At 38.0% G+C, this 18,132-nt stretch overlaps 1 protein-coding gene across 2 annotated transcripts; it reads right to left on the bottom strand.

The window, feature by feature from the left end:
* Positions 1–1,760: 1,760 nt before the first annotated feature.
* Positions 1,761–12,918, bottom strand: wbp1la (WW domain binding protein 1-like a). 2 transcript variants are annotated; one of them, XM_089117064.1, is made up of 5 exons: positions 12,695–12,830; positions 8,031–8,115; positions 7,483–7,585; positions 4,495–4,656; positions 1,761–2,719 (listed from the first exon to the last, which is right to left on the bottom strand). In XM_089117064.1, the coding sequence occupies exons 2-5, from the start codon at positions 8,055–8,057 to the stop codon at positions 1,989–1,991; spliced, it is 1,023 nt and encodes a 340-aa protein (XP_088973190.1). In that variant the 5' UTR covers positions 8,058–8,115; positions 12,695–12,830; the 3' UTR covers positions 1,761–1,988. The 2 variants fall into 2 exon arrangements, with proteins under 2 accessions (XP_088973190.1, XP_039528606.2); XM_039672672.2 differs by lacking the exon at positions 8,031–8,115 and having other exon boundaries at positions 12,695–12,918.
* Positions 12,919–18,132: the final 5,214 nt, after the last annotated feature.

The raw sequence follows: 18,132 nt of genomic DNA, 5'->3' as shown, positions 1-18,132 counted from the left end.
TTTACACAGGAACACTCTGATCTGGAGATCAACAGGGTCGAAAAGCCATCTGTGCTCAAGCTAAGACTCTATTAAAGGACACCTAACTGCTAATCCAAACCAAAAGGTCAAACAAACACATTGGCCTGAAGAACGATCCACTTAAAGGAATCCACAATGACACACTCTCTCAACACACACACGCAGTCTAGAGAATGCAGTGGAGCAGCTTTGGACAGTCTCACCACCACAGAAAAACAAATCCTAATCTCATCATGAACCCGACATAAGTGCTACACTAGCATGACAGTAACCTTACCTGATCTGCTACAATAAAACGCACGTTAAAAGATTATTTTATGTAATAAGGCCTATACATAAGTTACTGTTAGTGGTGCAAGAGTTCCCTTACAGTGTTAGGATACAAAAATAATTGTAAAGTACTATGGGAGAGTACAGAAAAAAGAAATTAAGGCAAACAACAAACATATCTATGGAAGGCTAATCAAGTGATCCTTTTCAAACAAGAAGTTTCCATCATATCATACTGGCCCTTAATAGTTTTCTGCAGAAATTCTATTACACACACATACGGTTCTCTTTAAGGCATATGAAAACTACTTGAATCAACAAAGGCACCTATTGTAAATGTACAAGCTGGGTTCAATCTATATACAAAGGTATTTTCAGCCTTCATTTGAAGAGTCTTTGCATAATGAACTTAAAAATGTATTACTATATAGTATGTGGATGAAGTCAGTTTTTGTTTGAGGATCTACTGAGTTTCTGCAAATAATCATGCAACATATTGGATAGAGCCCAAGACCATGTACAATGATGAAACAAAATGGCAACCATACCCTGAATTATTATTAATATAATAATAATATTATAATAATTATTTTCCTTCATTTTTCTGAATAGCATCATGCAGATACTCCAGATAAAAACTTTTTTTTTAAGGACACGTAATAAAGACAAAAAAAAAAAACAACAACAACTGAATATTAAAGCTCTAAAGTGTTAGCAGACTGCTCAGTGACTGTCTTTTCCATTTTTTTGTGCACAAAATAATCTTTTAAGTGTACAATATAAACAAATTAAGATTAATGAAATCTAAAAAATGTAAGTCCCTCCACTGAAATTCCACCTCCATTTTTAGGATCATAAAAAGATATTAAAATAAATCCATATGAATCAAGCGGTTTAATCCAAGTCTTCTGAAGAGACACCATTTAAAATGATAAACATATCTAATTTAGGCTTTTATTCTCTTATAAACATTGATCAACAAACATACAGTAACAGAAGTTCAAGTGTACTTGCTTGACACATAAGAAACCTCATTGGTTCTTGCTGAAGCTTGATTGGTTGTCACATACCAAGCAAGTACGTTTTAGCTTCCGTTTACCATATTTGATGTGCTCCATGTACGTGCTAAAGGAAATATAATTGTATTAACTTTTTAAAGCGACACGGTTTTGGTGGAATGTTTATTGGCGAAATCTCTTAGGCTTCATTAAAAATATCTTCATTTGTTTCAAAGATGAAGGTAACTAATGACAGAACTTTCATTTTAGGGTAAACCATCCCTTAAAGTATTTAAAAAAATATTATAAGTACGAATTCAGGAGCAAAAACCAGCACAAATCAATATCCCCAGAGCTTCATCTCAGGAGGCAATCAGCCCCCAAAAAACTGACAAAAAGCCTTAAATCTACAGGGATGACACCCAAAGCTCGATAAGGCGGGAGAATTTCCCCTGTGGTTTTGATCGCGACCTCTCTGTGAGGCAACAGACCTATTAACGTCTTTAATAGCTCACCCTATTAATCCATTAAACCGTGAGGACTCACACATTAACGCCCTTTTAAAACTCTCTCACATGCATACACACACACGCACACACGAGAAGTACACCCAAAGTGACATAGCTGACAGTACAAACTGATGTATCTTAAGAAAGTAAAGGGAGACAGCAGTCTAAAGTAAGTCTCTGCTGGTTGTGCTCAACTCTGGGAGTCCGTGTTGTTGCCGGGATGTGGACCGTCCTGTTCGTTGATAGTGTGCAGATGGAGGCAGACTGGAGGCCGCTGAGGCTCTCTGTGCTCCAGAGGCATGTCTGAGGCAGCGAGGCCCTGCTCCTCATCCCCGGGACCCAGAGGAGGGCTGTTGCCGCGGGGGTTGCAGCTATCACAGAAGTCCTGCTCCTCAAGCTCCCCTCCATCCATATGCCCCACAAGATCTTTCATCTCCTCCTCTTCCTCTCCGTCTTTCCCCTGGCTGCACACGCATACCTCAATCCCAGAGTCGCCCGTAAAGCGCCGGTGGCGCCCTGGAGTCTTGTCTTGGGTTTCGGGAGAACAGTCTTCTACGGGTTCGGTCAGGTCCTCGCTGGAGCTGCCCTGTTTGACTGGGCTGTGTGAGGTAGCGCATGCCACCTGTTGGAGCTGCCTGTCCTCTAGGCTGAGGTACTGTGGTTTGTGGACATCTCTGTCAGGGCGGTGTGCGGTGGGAGAATGTGGCTGCTCTACACAGGGTCCCGGGGAACAGTTCTCAGATGCAGGCGGGGCAGTGGGGCTGCACTGCAATGGAGGACAGTGCTCATCTGGCTGTTCAGAGCACAGGGGCTCCGAGCTGGTGGACTGGGCTGGCTGAGAGGCACTGTATGGAGGCGGGGGTGTCGGAGGTCTGTTTTCGACTTCCTCGTATGCGGGTAAGAGGTAGCCAGACAGGAACCCTGGAGAAGAGGAAAAGAAGATTCGGTTCAGAGTAAAAGCTGATCCACACAAACTATTGAAGTAACATATTTCAAACAGCCAAGTAACCATTTTTTCAAACTTGTAATGAGAAGCGCTCATCAACAAAAGGAGTAGATTTAAAGGCTGCCTGCTAGGTTTGTTGTGGTAGCCAGCCATACACTGATACATTACTTGCCCTCGGCGGCGTAGTCAGCCATATACAATAAATTAATTTCCCACGCGGCACCACCCCCGTTGGAGTTTGGTTTTTACATTTAGTTCAGTTGGACAACAGATGCAGCAATTATGAACTGAAATCGTCTGCTGTGCTCCATACAGCATGAGCTGCAGAGTAACAGCACACTGACCAGACAACGTTGGACGATTTAGTGCACAACAGATCCAGAGAATCATTGACAAATCTTGTAAATGTGTGGTCAGTATCGCCACTCACTATACATAGAGTATGCCTGAGATCACGAATTCGAAAGTGAAATTCAAATATTGAAATATTATTCGAAGTTTCAATACTCTGCATATAGATAGCAGCACCCTGATACTCACAAATTACAGGCCTATTGTATACGCATGATTGCAAATTAAATTTACAATCATCTAATAAATGATTTGACAGAACTAGTAGACAAAGTAACGCTGGATTTAGATGCATACAGGACAAGCAACTTTAAAAATCATTCATTTTAAACTTTGCTGAGCTATATGCAGTTGGTCACGGTCATATTCACAGTGCTATATGTAAAATTAGTGTTGCATGTTTTTTTGTTAAGAAAATAGGACACATAATGCGCATACTTAGTATTTACTTCCTTTTTATGTTGTTTTTTTCTTCTTCTTTGTGAAATATACAATAATAGGATTACAGAAGCAATAAGTTGCTATCTAAAGTTTAAACAGTCACACTAGATTAAGGTCCAATTCTCACTATTAAGTATGACTTTCAAAGTATGACTCATTAATAGTTTGGTAGTTGTTAAAGGGATACTCCACTTTTTTTTGGAAATACGCTCATTTTACAACTCCCCCAGAGTTTTACCTTTTTTGAATCCATTCAGCCGATCTCCGGTTCTGGCGGTACCACTTTTACCATAGCTTAGCATACATCATTGAAGTGCACAAGCCCATTAGCATTTCTCCCAAAAAAATTACCAAAGTGTTTCGATATTTTTCCTATTTAAAACTTGACTCTTATATAGTTACATTGTGCACTAAGACAGACGCAAAATGTAAAGTTGCGATTTTCTAGGCTGATATGACTAGGAACTATACTCTCATTACTGCGTAATAATCAGGAAACTTCACTGTCGTGCCATGAGTGCAGCAGATGTAATGTTATGACGCACCGTCTTGTGCACTTCAATGATGTATGCTAAGCTATGGTAAAAGTGGTACTGCCAGAACCAGAGATCGGCTGAATGGATTCAAAAAAGGTAAAACTCAACAGTTTAACTCTGGGGGAGTTGTAAAATGAGTGTATTTCCAAAAAAAAGTGGAGTATCCCTTTAGGCTTAGGTATTGGGTAGGATTAAGGGATGTAGATTATGGTCATGCAGAATATGGCATTAATATGTGCTTTATAAGTACTAATAAACAGCCAATATCCTAGTAAGATGCATGCTAATAAGCAACTAGTAAATAGTGCGAATTGGACCCTAAACTAAAGAGAAATCGTTTAAATCTCTTTATTTATTTTTAAATTCAAATTGTATGTTATTGATTAGAGGGAGAATGACAAGGGAATAAAGAGGGTACTGACTGAAGTAGAAGGGTAGAGAGGAGTAGTTATGGGCTTCTCTGTAAGCGATGAGATTGATCTCGTGCTGCCGCTGCTGTTGCTGTAGTCTGTGTTTGGCTCGGCGGTGGTGACACACACAGCAGCAGCCCAGAATGATAATGAGCGTCAGGACCAACCAAAACCCTGATGAAAGAGCACAAAACACAATACTGAGTGAACATCTTCCATGTTATTTGGTGTGGTGTGGTGATGGCGCAGAGGATAAGACAAATGCCTTTGGTGTGAGAGACCCAGGTCCAAATCCGCTGTGATGTGTCCCTGAGCAAGTTGCTCGAGAGGCATGCGACCTCTGACATATATATAGCAATTGTAAGTTGCTTTGGATAAAAGAGCCAGCTAAATGTATGAATGTAAATGTAATTTTGAGTTGTCAACAGTGCTGCCTGACAAGATGCGTTATAAGTTGCTTGGTTTCTTTTTTGAATGCATCTTGTCTGGCTCCTCCACCCAGAGTGACCTTTTTTAGGCCGGATTCTTTAATTGGCTGCAAGCTGTATACACATATCATTCAAACGTTTGGGGTCAGTACTATTTTCTAAAATGCTTGTCTCTAAGATGCTCATCGACTAAATTTTCTTGATGTTATATTGTGAAATATTTTTAATAGGTTAAATTAACTTTTGTATTTTTCTTGTGATGGCAAAGGCTTATGATCCTTCGGAAATCATTTTAATATGCTGACTTGGTGCTTATGAAACATTTCCTATTATTATCAATGTTATTTTTTTTTTTTTGTGGAAATCTTAATAAGTGTTTTTAGGATTCTTTGATTAATAGAAATCAAAGAAATCTCTTCCAAGCTTTATAATAGGAGTGAATAGTAAATGAGATTTTGAAGCCCAAAAGCTAGAGATTGTAGTTTATAAAGTTATAATTACATATTTTTGTCTTACAAAAAATTCATCGCTTCGGTTTAGAAGGCCTTCATTGACCCTATGGTGCCGTATGGATTACTTTTATGATGGATGGATGGATGGATGGATGGATGGATGGATGCGTTTTTTTTGGGGCTTCAAAATCTCAGTTACATTCACTGCCATTATAAAGCTTGGAAGAGCCAGAATATATGTATTTTTTATATAACTCTGATTGTGTTATGTGTTAAAAAGTAATATGCACCTAGGATGGCTTGAGGGTGAGTAAATCTTGTGATAATTTTCATTTTTGGGTGAACTAACCCTTTTAATATCATTTATAAAAAATCTACAAAATGCAACCATAATGGTACAAAAATGCAAAATGTCTTGCAAAACAACCTAACAATCTGGCACCAGATCCCAGGAGAAGAATGTACTGGACATTAGGGTGGGATGCTCACCACTCAACAGTAAGAGCCATGCAGGTCCATGTCATGCGAGACAAGTGTGTGAAACTTGGCCCGAAATAAAGCAGGGACCTTTTCTGGTAGAAGGGGAAGGGGGTTAAGAAATTTAAGGCAGCTGTTTACGGGATCTGGTCTGATCCGGTTACACTGGATTTGTGTCTGCCCGGGTCACATGTATTTGGCATGATGTACAAAACCCAAAGAGCAGCCCCTTGACTCAGCAGACGATGTGCTACAATTACCGTGAAGATGAGGTTAGTCTTTAGTTATTAAAATAGATGGTACACCAGAGGGAGAGGGGTAATTTGATCGCAGAAACACTGCCAACAGACGTGAACAGGGCAGAACAACAACTAGATCAGGGCCAGCCAATGACACAAAAGTTAAAAGCAACACACAAAAATCAGACCCACTATTAAAAAACTGAGAAAGATGCTTAAAAAGAATTCTGGCATATCCATTGTACTGTAAGCTCAATTACATATGTGCTTGATATTACTGCAAATCTGATTCCAGTCAGTGACTCCAGGCGTGATTGAATACCTAAATCGAATTACTATTTATGGTAACAAAACAATTACAGTGTCAATCATGAGCCGTGCCTTGGGTGTCTTTTCCCAAGGCATGTCGCCTCTTGTCCAACCCATTGCTGGCATCATAAGCTTGGGCTGCTTACTGCAAACACAAATGCAGGTGGCATGTCACACTCCTAAATGCTACTACAACCATATTTCAATGCTGAATCAGATGTAATCTGCCTTTTGCATCTGAGTTTACAGTGTTCTGGAATTGGGACCCCATCCAGGCCGATAAGTGCACAATATAGTATATACAAACCAATTCAGACTAGACATGTGCTGATATACGGTAAAACAATATATCACGATAGTGAACATGCACGGTATTGTGGTCACTTTAAAATACCATGAATAATTATTTATTACAAATTATTCAAAGTTTTAGAATGCATTTTAATAATACTTTTCAATCAACCGGTTTAAATGTACAACAAAGTGGCATGCACACACTCGCATGTAAACAAGCACAAAACAGAAAAAAAGAAGCTCATGGCAGAATGAGTGAAGGAGACGAGCTGAATGAAAATGCACATTCACTCACTGACAGCAGATGGCGCTGATGGAACAGCAGAAATGCAGCCATTACACTGGTAACAGCAGTGCAACTTTCTGTTTCTGAACAATATTTTAAACAGCCATTCAGATTTTGGTATTCGCAATGGTGTTTGTCACAGCACATAAATAGTTAATGCATTAACAAAGGTTAACTAATGAGACCTTTGGTGAACGATTACCTACTGTTCTTTATAAATCTTTTGCACTTTAATCTGTTTGAAACATTTGTTTACTTTATACATTCATGTATTGTTTTATGGTATTTAAATGTTCAGTTTTTTTGTTATAAGAAAAAAGTTTAACATTTTTTTTGCCACTTATTGCAATATGATAAAAGCTTCAGTATTCAATTATCGCAACATGAAAGTTTGATTCAGTCACATGGCTAATACAGAGCAACTGGATGTTTCAGACACTACAGAGAACAGCATTTACACCATGGACTGACCTGATCTTACAGCATGTATCGGCAGCAGGGACTCAGATACTTACACCACACCTCGTAGTAATAGCTGCAACACTGAGATTCTCCACAGCAGTGGCCTGAATCACAGAAGTAGCTCTGGTTGTTCAATCCCACACAAAGCAGCCGGTTCTGCAAAGCCAAAAGAAAATATAAGCATATAATCAGCACAAATATCAGGAGCTTTATGCACCAAAAACTTTTTTCACGGCACACACAAAAAGTACTTTCAATGCAAAATAGGGCCAAAAGAATAGATTATGTTGTAGTTCTTTATTCTTTTGGACATATCTGACATATTTTGCATTGCGAATTACCGCTCAATTGTATTAAAGTGCTTTTTATTATCACATGTATGTAAACACATCCTGATGTCACTGTGTTATAATAAGTAAATAAACGTCAACAAAACAGAGACATCAGGCTGTCTTTACTACAGGTGAGGTGATAATAAAAAGCACTTTAATACAATTCAGCGTAAACCCTAGAGTGTTCAGACTACATTATGTGGAATGCAATTCAAGTAACATTTGCTAATTCAATGAATAAAATGCTGATTCCTGTGGTATCGTTTTACCTGTCTAAACCCCAGGAGAAAAGGCATGATAGGCGTCTGATAGGAAAATCAACACAGCAGAGACAGAGTTTTGTTACACAGAGGGCTGCAAAGACCAAGAGAGAGACAGAGATAAGGCCGGGCTCGGGCCACCCACCACCCACACATGGTACAGTGCGACATGAACTGCCCCCTTTATTAGCCGGAGGGTCTCGTTTTAAACACACATACATACACAGCCTCCCTCATGGCATTTCAGACCCAGCGAGCGCTGCCAGGGAATGCAAGTAAACAGGATGAACAGACAAGCGGGTCTGTGCCTCACTCCCTCTCACATACACAAAGCAATGATGACAACTGCTGGCCTGACAGTTGTCTCAAGCGTCGTGCTAGATAGATACAAATGAAAGAAACACTGAAATCTTGCCTGAGGAACAATAATCTTTACTCCTGTAAAAATGCCATATAGGCGCCGATCCCATGGGTGCTCAAGCCAGTTCTCTAGTTATTTTAGAGTTAAGTGCTTATTTTGAATAGGAAACAGCTAATCATCAGGTAAGCCTATAGGCTATCATGGAGAGAATGCACTTTTATTTGGTTGATAAAATGTATTTGCAGTGTATAATAATTTAGCCCAGTTATCATTTGCTCATGGAAACATAGGTGAATAAAGATGTGTTTTATATTTGGTTGCTGGTTGGTAATTTATTTGCATGTTTGTTTCTCAACACGTTGGGCTGAGATAATGATTAAAGGGATACTTCACCTCTGAAAAGATGAATGTGTATTTAAAATGGGTCATTTATGTAGAAGAAATGTGAAATTATTTTTGAATTTGGAGCTTTCTACTGAGAAAAGCCAGAAAATTTGTTTTTGGCTTATGTCATGTGGATGAAATACAAAAACTCCCAGAATGCACTTGCTTCAATGCAGGACGCCACACCTATCAGTAACAGAGCGCAGTAGTTAAACAAGTCTAGGCTACTAGTGAGCCTCCGTGATGAGTCTGCCCCGGATTTCGAGATCACCCAAAATGTCCAGGATTCGGCTTTTGCGTTCTACAGTCACCATTCATTATGATTACTGTGGTGAGCAGGACGAGACTAGCAGTGTTAAAACGCACATCAACCAATCATTTGTTTAGCGTTCATGTAAACACTACATTCAGATTCACCAATCGGAATGAATTCAGTTAGAATGAAACAAAAGGTGTGCATGTAAACAATGAATGGCGACTGCAGAAAGCAAAAGCTGAATCCCGGACATTTTGTACAATCTCAACGGCTGGACATGACCGGGAAAAAGAGGATGGTAACCCAATACTATTCAGCTTTCTCCTACTAAGTTACTCAGCTTTCTCCACAGAACAGAGCCTGCTAGCTTAGCTTCCAAAAAAAAAAAAAAAAGATGGCTGACACAATGTGTACATATCGTACATTCTGTGAGTGAGACCCTCTATGGGAAGGTTGAAAACATGCGGGACAGCTCCTACTACTGTCTGTAGTCTTTAGCCTCTGGTTAAAAAATCCTCCGATGACGCCAAATGACGATTTTTGCGCCATCTGAGGATTTTTCCAGACAAAAAATGAACATAAATCAGGGGGATATGAGGGTGGAAAGCACAGTAATTTGAAAGTACTACAGGTTTCCTACTAATACAAATACTACTAATACTAATACTAATAAATCCTGAAGTATGCCTTTAATGATAAGAAGCTGAAAGCTAAAGACTGAGTATTCAGGGCTGCAAACCTGTGTAAGGACGGACATAGTACCAAAAAGTTCATAGAAGGAATAGCAACTGGCAGCAAACAGCTGCGTTGAAGGTTAATTAGTTAATTATTACACATTCCTAGTCAGAGAGAGAGCAACAGTAGTGTTCCAAATAATATTTTTAGCGATAATTTGTAAAGCATTCAACCAATGAACCATAAGTATGCAGAGAATTTAAGATTGAATTCCAGACATCAGATGCCATTCATGTCTAACAAAGGTATACACATTTGATAAGCTTTTCCATTTGGGTGTTGCCAGAACTAATGCTCTACGTCCGTAACTACAGACACACCACTTTTGAAATAAGGGCTTGTATGGGTGTTGCTGCAGTTAGTCCACATTATGGTACATTTGCGGTTTACAGAGCTTCAAGAGATAACCTAGTTCCTCCAAAAATTAAAATTCCATCATCATTTACACACACTTATGTCGTTTCAAACCTCTATGACCTAGATCTTCTGTGGTAGATATTTTGAAAAATGTATTTGGTGACCATTGACTTTAATTGCATTGATATAAAAACAGACCTTTCTCAAAAAAATATATTTTGTTGTGCAGAAAAATTAAAGTCATAAAGGTTTAGAACAAAATGAGAGTGATTAAAAGATTTTCATTTTTGGCAATCTTCTAAATGACATAGGGCTTTCTCCTTGTCTCTTTTCCCCCATATTTATGGTTCAATATCTCTACCTACGAGATTTAAAAAAAAAAAAACCTGTATGTAGAAAATGAATGGGAAAAAAAATTGTGGAACCAAGTCATTGAAAATGTAGGGGATCACTTTCACACTGTACTGATCATGGTATTAAAAAAATAAAATGTGCAAAATTTTATTTATTTATTTTTTTAAAGTTTGGTGTTGTATCTCTAATATGTATAGGCTACTACAACTATTCAAAGGTTTGGCTTAATAATTTTTTCTTGTTTTACTTTTGAGTAATGACACATTAAATTGGTCAAAGTTGACAGTAAACACATTTATAACACAAAAGGTACAAGAAAAAAAAATCTCATGTGACACTGGACTGGAGTAATGGCTGTTAAAATTCAGCTTTGAACAGGAATGAATTACATTTTAAAATAAACTGAAATGGAAAACAGTTATTTTAAATTGTAATAATATTTTATAACATTAGTGTTGTATAGTATTTTTAATAAATGCAGCCTTGGTAAACATAAGATAAAAATGTTTTGTACTGATCCAACTTGTGAACAGTAGTTTGTCTGTGTCATTGAAAATGTGGGAATCATGTGAAAAAAGGTTGTGATGTACAGATTGTTTTTCATCATCTAATATAATCACGTCCCAGTCTAAATTTTCAACATTTCACAGGCATAAAGCATGTGGTTTCAGTCATGTTAGCAGATCTGAGATCAGCCTATCTTTCAGGCACCTACATTCCCTCAGAGATAACACCTGTGGAGAGCAAACAGCTCACTCCCTGACCTTGATCTACCACCTGTCACAACAGAGAGAAGAAGAGCATCTTCAAACATACACGACTTTCACAGTCAAGGCCAGAATGAGAACAGTCAAAACAGCCTCAGCCCATCATCAGCAAAATCTTTAAATATGTGCTTTTTTTAGACAGACAATTTTAAAGAGTTAATCACAGTCAACTGTACAATTCGAAATGTCACTAAACAATTAGTTTGATGCAGAACGATCACAATTCACAACCATACAGATAAAACATGGCTCTGCATTAAAAATCCCTTATTGTACACCCTTACTACATCAGCAGCAGTAATAATAGACAAGCCTTTTTAATCAGGTACCGAATATCATTTAGAAAGAATAACATAAGGGATGAGACAAAGCGTTATGAATCATACATCTGGTTGTGAATTTACCAGTAATCCCAGCCAGATTGAAATTGAACAAACTGGCCAAAGAATTGCATTCTATTTACAGATGAATATTTCTTGACGTTTTTGAATTGGTCTAAAGAATTGCTGACTTTAAAAAATACTTTAAAACTTTTTTTTATTAATTGTAATCCAGTGAGATTATTGTATGCTCAAGAAGTCTGAGAACAGCCGGTATGATCCACAGAGATCTGTTCTCACCATCATTGAGCCTATCTGTGATTACATGAAGAAACAAAAAACTGAGACAGCCTTTAAACAAAAGAACTGTAGCAACATCTCCAAGACGCTTGAAGAAAACTTCCTGCAATGCTACAGTACTGTGAAAGTATTAGACACTTAAAATGCTGTAAATGTGAGGATGCTTTCAAAAAAATAATGTCATAAATGGCTTTTAGTTATCAATTAATTTCAATTAACTACATCAAATCAATATATGGTGTGACCACACTTTGCGTTTTTTTGTTTGAGGTACACTTGCACATATTTTTCAGTTTCCTTTGCAGGAAGGTTTCATTTTTGCACAGTACAGTATATAAAAGTAAATATATGTATGAGTACAATGTAAACACATGTTGTACACAATAAGTGCATTGCATCATTTTTTTGTTTTAATTAAAATGTTAGTATAGTAACTTAGCTGACAACTTGAGCCATATCAACAACATAAGTAAAGCTGTTCAGATCAGACCTCCAGGCTGTCAACTTCCAATCCTTTGTGTTAAATAAACACTGAATCATTTTGTTTAGAAAAGAACGAAAAAGATCAAGTATGAACCATGTAAAATTTGTTTGTGGCATGACAGACTCAAAAGTCTAAGTTATCTTTGTTGTCACCGCTGTGGACACAAGTACACAGGCTGTGCCTCGAAACCCAACGAGCTGACTAACGTTGATTAGACAGCATTCTGGGCACCATTACAGCGTTTGACGCACTTAAGATACATAACAATGCTGTCTAACTAGGAAGCACACTAGGTTTGGAGACACAGCCACAGTCTACCGGCTAGGCTAAATTATGATGCTAACAGTGTCTTTACCTCGGTCAACGCTGCCTCCACTGACACCGAACCGACTGGTCCAATAACCGCGTTACTTACAAACAACCCCATGCCCAGTTTTATATATACAACCCCCCACATTCCGCCCTTTCCCGTGGCTTTCGACACATCTGCGACACGGCAGTACATTCAGCTAGCCTGCGAGCTAGCTTCAGTTACGTCTCTTTCTTCTTTCTTTCAACTCTCTCACAAACTCCGAAAGTCTCATCAAGGCCCGCCCCCTGCTGCCATTGGTCCGTTCAAGCAAACACTTCCTGCTTTGACAAATAAACGTAGGCACGATTGGTTGATTTATCTGTCTTTTAAAAACAACCAAAGCTACGGTAGGGCGTGACTTTGTTGTTCTTTACCAGCTGAGAACAAGAAATCAGCTGACATTGAATTTAAAGGGGCAGGATATGACATATTTCCGTATGCAAAAATTAAAGCAAGCAAGCAAGCAAGGACTAAATTAATAAAATATTACTTTTCATTAATTTTCTAAAATTAATTCAATAATTCTTGTATTAATGAATGAATATAAGTATGGGTAATAATAATTAAATTTTAGAATAGCTACTGACTGAAGTTTAACCAATTTTTTTTTCTTGGAGGATACCATCCAGTAATACATATAGAATATTAAGAATATTAGAAACAGTCCAGAACAATTTATTAATTACTAAAAGTGTGGAACAGAGATGCTGAAAGTATCTAAAGGGTTTCGCTTAAGTCAAACAAAAAGCTACTGCCTGCCTTGCTGGCAAGTCTGGCAACATTTCAAGCAAACAAATAATAACTAAGCTAATTATTTATTGTTTGAAATAGTTAGGAACGTTTTTAAAATTATTTTTCATCTTTTCTCAACTTCAGCAGATGCCAATCTATGCAGGGTGCATCTATACTGCCCTCAAAATGTCAGCAAATGAAGGCATGATGTTAGATAGGACGTTGTGAAAACACTGGTTTCTACAGTTTCTGGTCTATACCTTCAGATTCTGCCTGCGAAAGCAGCATGCATGGTTCAGGTTTCGGACACAGCAAGAGTATCATCGAGAAAGTGACAACCACTGATCCCTGCAAATACAATGTAATCTCTCTCAAGTAAACATGTTTGTTCTGTGCTATAAGTGATTTTGACAGCCATAGCTAAGGGCTCCTATACTTGCTTTAATCCTGCGACATATCTTTTTCCGACTTGGGACTGCGGCTTCTTAGGTGAGACTCTTTGAACTGAGCCAAGTTAAAAGGAACAAAAGCAAACAAATCACATTGTTCTTTCAGGAATTTTTCTTGTTCACTGGCTTTCATTTTTTCTCTTTTTTAGGCACTTCTCTCATTCAGAACAGTGAAGTCAATGGATCCTTACATCCCAGCTTGACAAGTTAGGAGGATACAAGCTAATCCCCTAATCTGTCTATTCTCCCGTGCAGTGCCAAAGGGGGAGAGGTACCCAGCACAAGTAATCCTATAGAAAAAACAATAGGATTAGACCCCAGCTCTTGGAGTGACAATCAGATATCTACTGACTGATTTGCAAAGTAGGGTCGAGTTTCTTCAAATTAGCTTTTTTTCCCTCCTCTGGGGAAAAGGTGCCTTTCATTAACTGCTGGTGGGATTCCTTTAGGACAGATGCTGGAGGTCTGCATGAAAGGCATGTATTCTTCGCTTCCAGCACACAAGTCCTGCTTCTCCCACAGCAGAGGCTGAAAGGTGGGGACGGACCATTGGCCTGGACAACCCCTCCACCTCTTTACCCTCTGTCAACTCCTTTATGATTCGAACTCTAATGCCTTTAAAAAGTGTTTGACAGATGGATCAGATTCCACTGAGGATACATGTAGCAGATCAACAAGACTAAATGTGAGATACAAAGGCAATGTGAGATATGCTGCCTGTTTGCAGTCATGCAACATGTTTTTTATTTTTATTTATTTTTTCACTTAATGAGATTAAAGTTTTGGGCAGTTTTTGCTTGTTGATTTTTTTTTATATAAAACCTTGAAAACTGGCTAAGCCAGCTAATTAAGTGTATAGCCACTAAAAATAAAGTTTCCAAATTAGGGTTTCGCAGTGATGCCATTGAAGAACCATTTAGGGTTCCCCAAAGCCAAAGAACCCATAGAGAACAGTTCTTAAAAATTCCATTTTTAAGAATTTTTCCATATTGATTTTTCAAAGCTGGTTTTGTCAATATTTTGAATCAAGCATTACATTATATTAAATTATGTAATTTATATATATTTAAAGATATACTTTAAAAATATATTTGGGGTATTATTCAAATATTTTATTGTTATATAATGGTCCAGATGCCCATCATTTTGGGCTGTGAAATAATATTGCAAGTACAATAGATGTGTCTTCCTTTTGACCTTTAGATGGCACCATTGGTGTAAAATTACCCCAGAATCCTCTGAGATGTCTGTGTGGTTTGAAGCTTATTCTTGGGTGTGTGATTAGCCACTGTGACACTTGATACTTAACCACAAGCTAATGCAGCTTGGGAAAGGCATCATCCTGTAGGAAACAAGGGTCACCTGCGCTGAAAAGGAAGTCCTTGATTCCATTTAAGTCCAGTGAACTTGGCCAAGCAAAACATGATGTGACTCTTAACTTCATCTCACATTACTTTTCCAATCCGGTCCATAAATAAAGAGAACACTTGTGGATAATTGTGCAAGTGAATAATGTGTGAAATTCAGCTAAACCTAGGCCTACTATGTCATTTTGAGGCAGAGTAGTCATTCTCATATTAATCAAAGTCAAGACAACCCTGAGAAATGTGAATGGAGGATGTGAAACTATGAAGTTCTTGTTCATGTATCTACAAAATATAAAACATGATAAGAATTGAATGACTAAAGGCTCTCACCCTCCTAAAATCTAAGGTAACATGATGGATACTGTTTCACCTGCTAAACACTTTGCTCTCCCTGCCAAATAGCTTGGCTTCCCACTATTCTTCCAACATCTGCCGGGAGAATCACGGTGTAATTGAGGCTTTAAAAAGGCATGCCAGAAAGCTCACCAGATGCATCATTACTGTGTTCGGCCTGTCTTTTGAAAGCTAAATTTACGAAGCGGTCTTTGCTCAGGTCTCTTTCGGTGGTTTGCACTCTTTACTCTGAATGCTGTTGAGATGCTAGAGCATGTGTCCAGCATGGGAAAAGATGCTGTACAAACAAACAAAACAACTGGAGCTATGAATTAAAACAAATTAGATCATAATGCTTTCAAAAATGTCATTAGCGGTTTCTCGTGACTCCTTCTTTCCGTCCAGATGTTTCTTCAGAGATCAAAGCAGGAATGTGCTCTAATGGTGTAAACGTATTTGTTGTGTAATACTGGTGGATAATGTAAACCCTGGTGCAGGAAAAGTAGACCTTTTGTCCTCAAATTGCCAGTATGATTTTACAGTGATTTGTGCAGGTGCAAAGCGTGTAAAGTGGTTTTAATCCCATGTCTTTGTAATCATTGCCTTTTTATATGCCATCATTTCCAATCTGTGCTGCGTGTACAGGCAAGTGTAAAGATAAAGTGTAAATAATCATGTTATGCCTGACGTGACATTGCTTGGTCTGTGGACAATGTTTGTGTGTGTTCCTTTGTGTGCTGTAGGTTCTGAAAACGTAATCCTCAAATCCCCTTCCCATAAGTCGCCTCCAACCCCTCCTCTGAACTCGGAAGGTCTTCATACCTTTGTCAGAAACTGTGAGCTTGTGGCTCACCCACAGTTCCCCAGAGGGCTTTTAGTAATGACCTTGCGCCAGCTAGCTAGATAGATAGATATACAAACATGATAGATATATAGACAGATAGATGATAGTTAGATAGAAACATGAGAGATAGAAAGACAGACAGACATATGGACATGATAGATAGATAGATAGATAGATAGATAGATAGATAGATAGATAGATAGATAGATAGATAGATAGATAGATAGATAGATAGATAGATAGACAGATAGATAGATAGAAAAAAACATGATAGATATATATATAATGACAGACGGACTGACAGACATGATAGACAGACAGACAGACAGAGAGACAGACAGACAGAGAGAGACATGATAGATTGATAGATAGAGAGGCAGACATGATAGATTGATAGATAGATAGACAGACATCATAGATAGATAGATAGATAGATAGATAGATAGACAGACAGACAGATATAGATAGACAGACAGACAGACAGACAGATACAGACAGACAGACAGACATGATAGATAGATAGATAGATAGATAGACAGACAGAGAGACAGATATGATAGATAGATTGATAGATAGACAGACAGACATGATAGATTGATAGATAGATAGACAGACATCATAGATAGATAGATAGATAGATAGATAGATAGATACAGTAGACAGATAGATAGATAGATAGATAGATAGATAGATAGATAGATAGATAGATAGATAGACAGACAGATAGATAGACAGACAGACAGACAGACAGATAGATAGACAGACAGAGACAGACATGATAGATAGATAGATAGATAGATAGATAGACAGATAGACAAACAAACATACGGACAGACAGACATGATAGATAGATAGATAGATAGATAGACAGACAGACAGACAGACAGACAGACAGACAGACATGATAGAAGATAGATAGATGGATGGACAGAAAGATAGATAGACTTCAGAAAGATCTTGCACTCTTAACGTCTATTATTTATCAGACAACATTATGAAATCTGGAAAATAAAAATCAAGAAAGAAAACTAATGCATAGAGTACATATTGTATAATGGCAATTATCTAATTTTACATGCTTTTACAGAAGCCACAAAGTGTAAAATTCCCTGACTTCATTCTAGGAACATCCACAATGTCATCCTCAATATGAGTGAGTGCCCATTTCCTGCTGAGCTCCAAACCTATGTATTAATATTTATTGAAGTGACCACGTCTTTCAGTCCCATGAGGCCATATTTCCTGCATGATTGTACAATATCTGCACGGAGGTGTAGGCATTCCTTTTATCCTCAGTGACAAAATCAGCTAATGGATTGTCCCACATTGCATATGATCTAATTTATTCCGTGATTGACCATAAATCACATCAAGCCCAACATAAGCCCCACCTTTTAAGAATTACATTGAGCAGCAAATGTGCATTGTCTCGGGTTGATTAACGTTTCTTCTCAGCAGTTTAAAAACAAAGTATGGTGAGTATATGTTTTGATAGATGTGCATTATGTTGATTTAAAGAGCTGAAAAAACGTCCCTCATATATGTTATGACATGGCTTCTGAAGATAATATGTCATTTCATGTAATTTTGAAGCTTGACAGCCCCCAGTCTAATTCTTACATTGTAAAGAAAAAAGTGGCCAGGGTATTCCTGAATGAAATAAGGGTAAATAAATACGTACAGTAGGCCTACAAAATCTTCATTATTTGGTCAACT

This window comes from Pimephales promelas, chromosome 11 (genome assembly GCF_988280905.1).
Source record: "Pimephales promelas chromosome 11, fPimPro1.hap1.1, whole genome shotgun sequence".
Taxonomy (NCBI): domain Eukaryota; kingdom Metazoa; phylum Chordata; class Actinopteri; order Cypriniformes; family Leuciscidae; genus Pimephales; species Pimephales promelas.
Note: the sequence above shows the minus strand (reverse complement) of the source record. Positions and strands in the feature narration are given on the sequence as shown.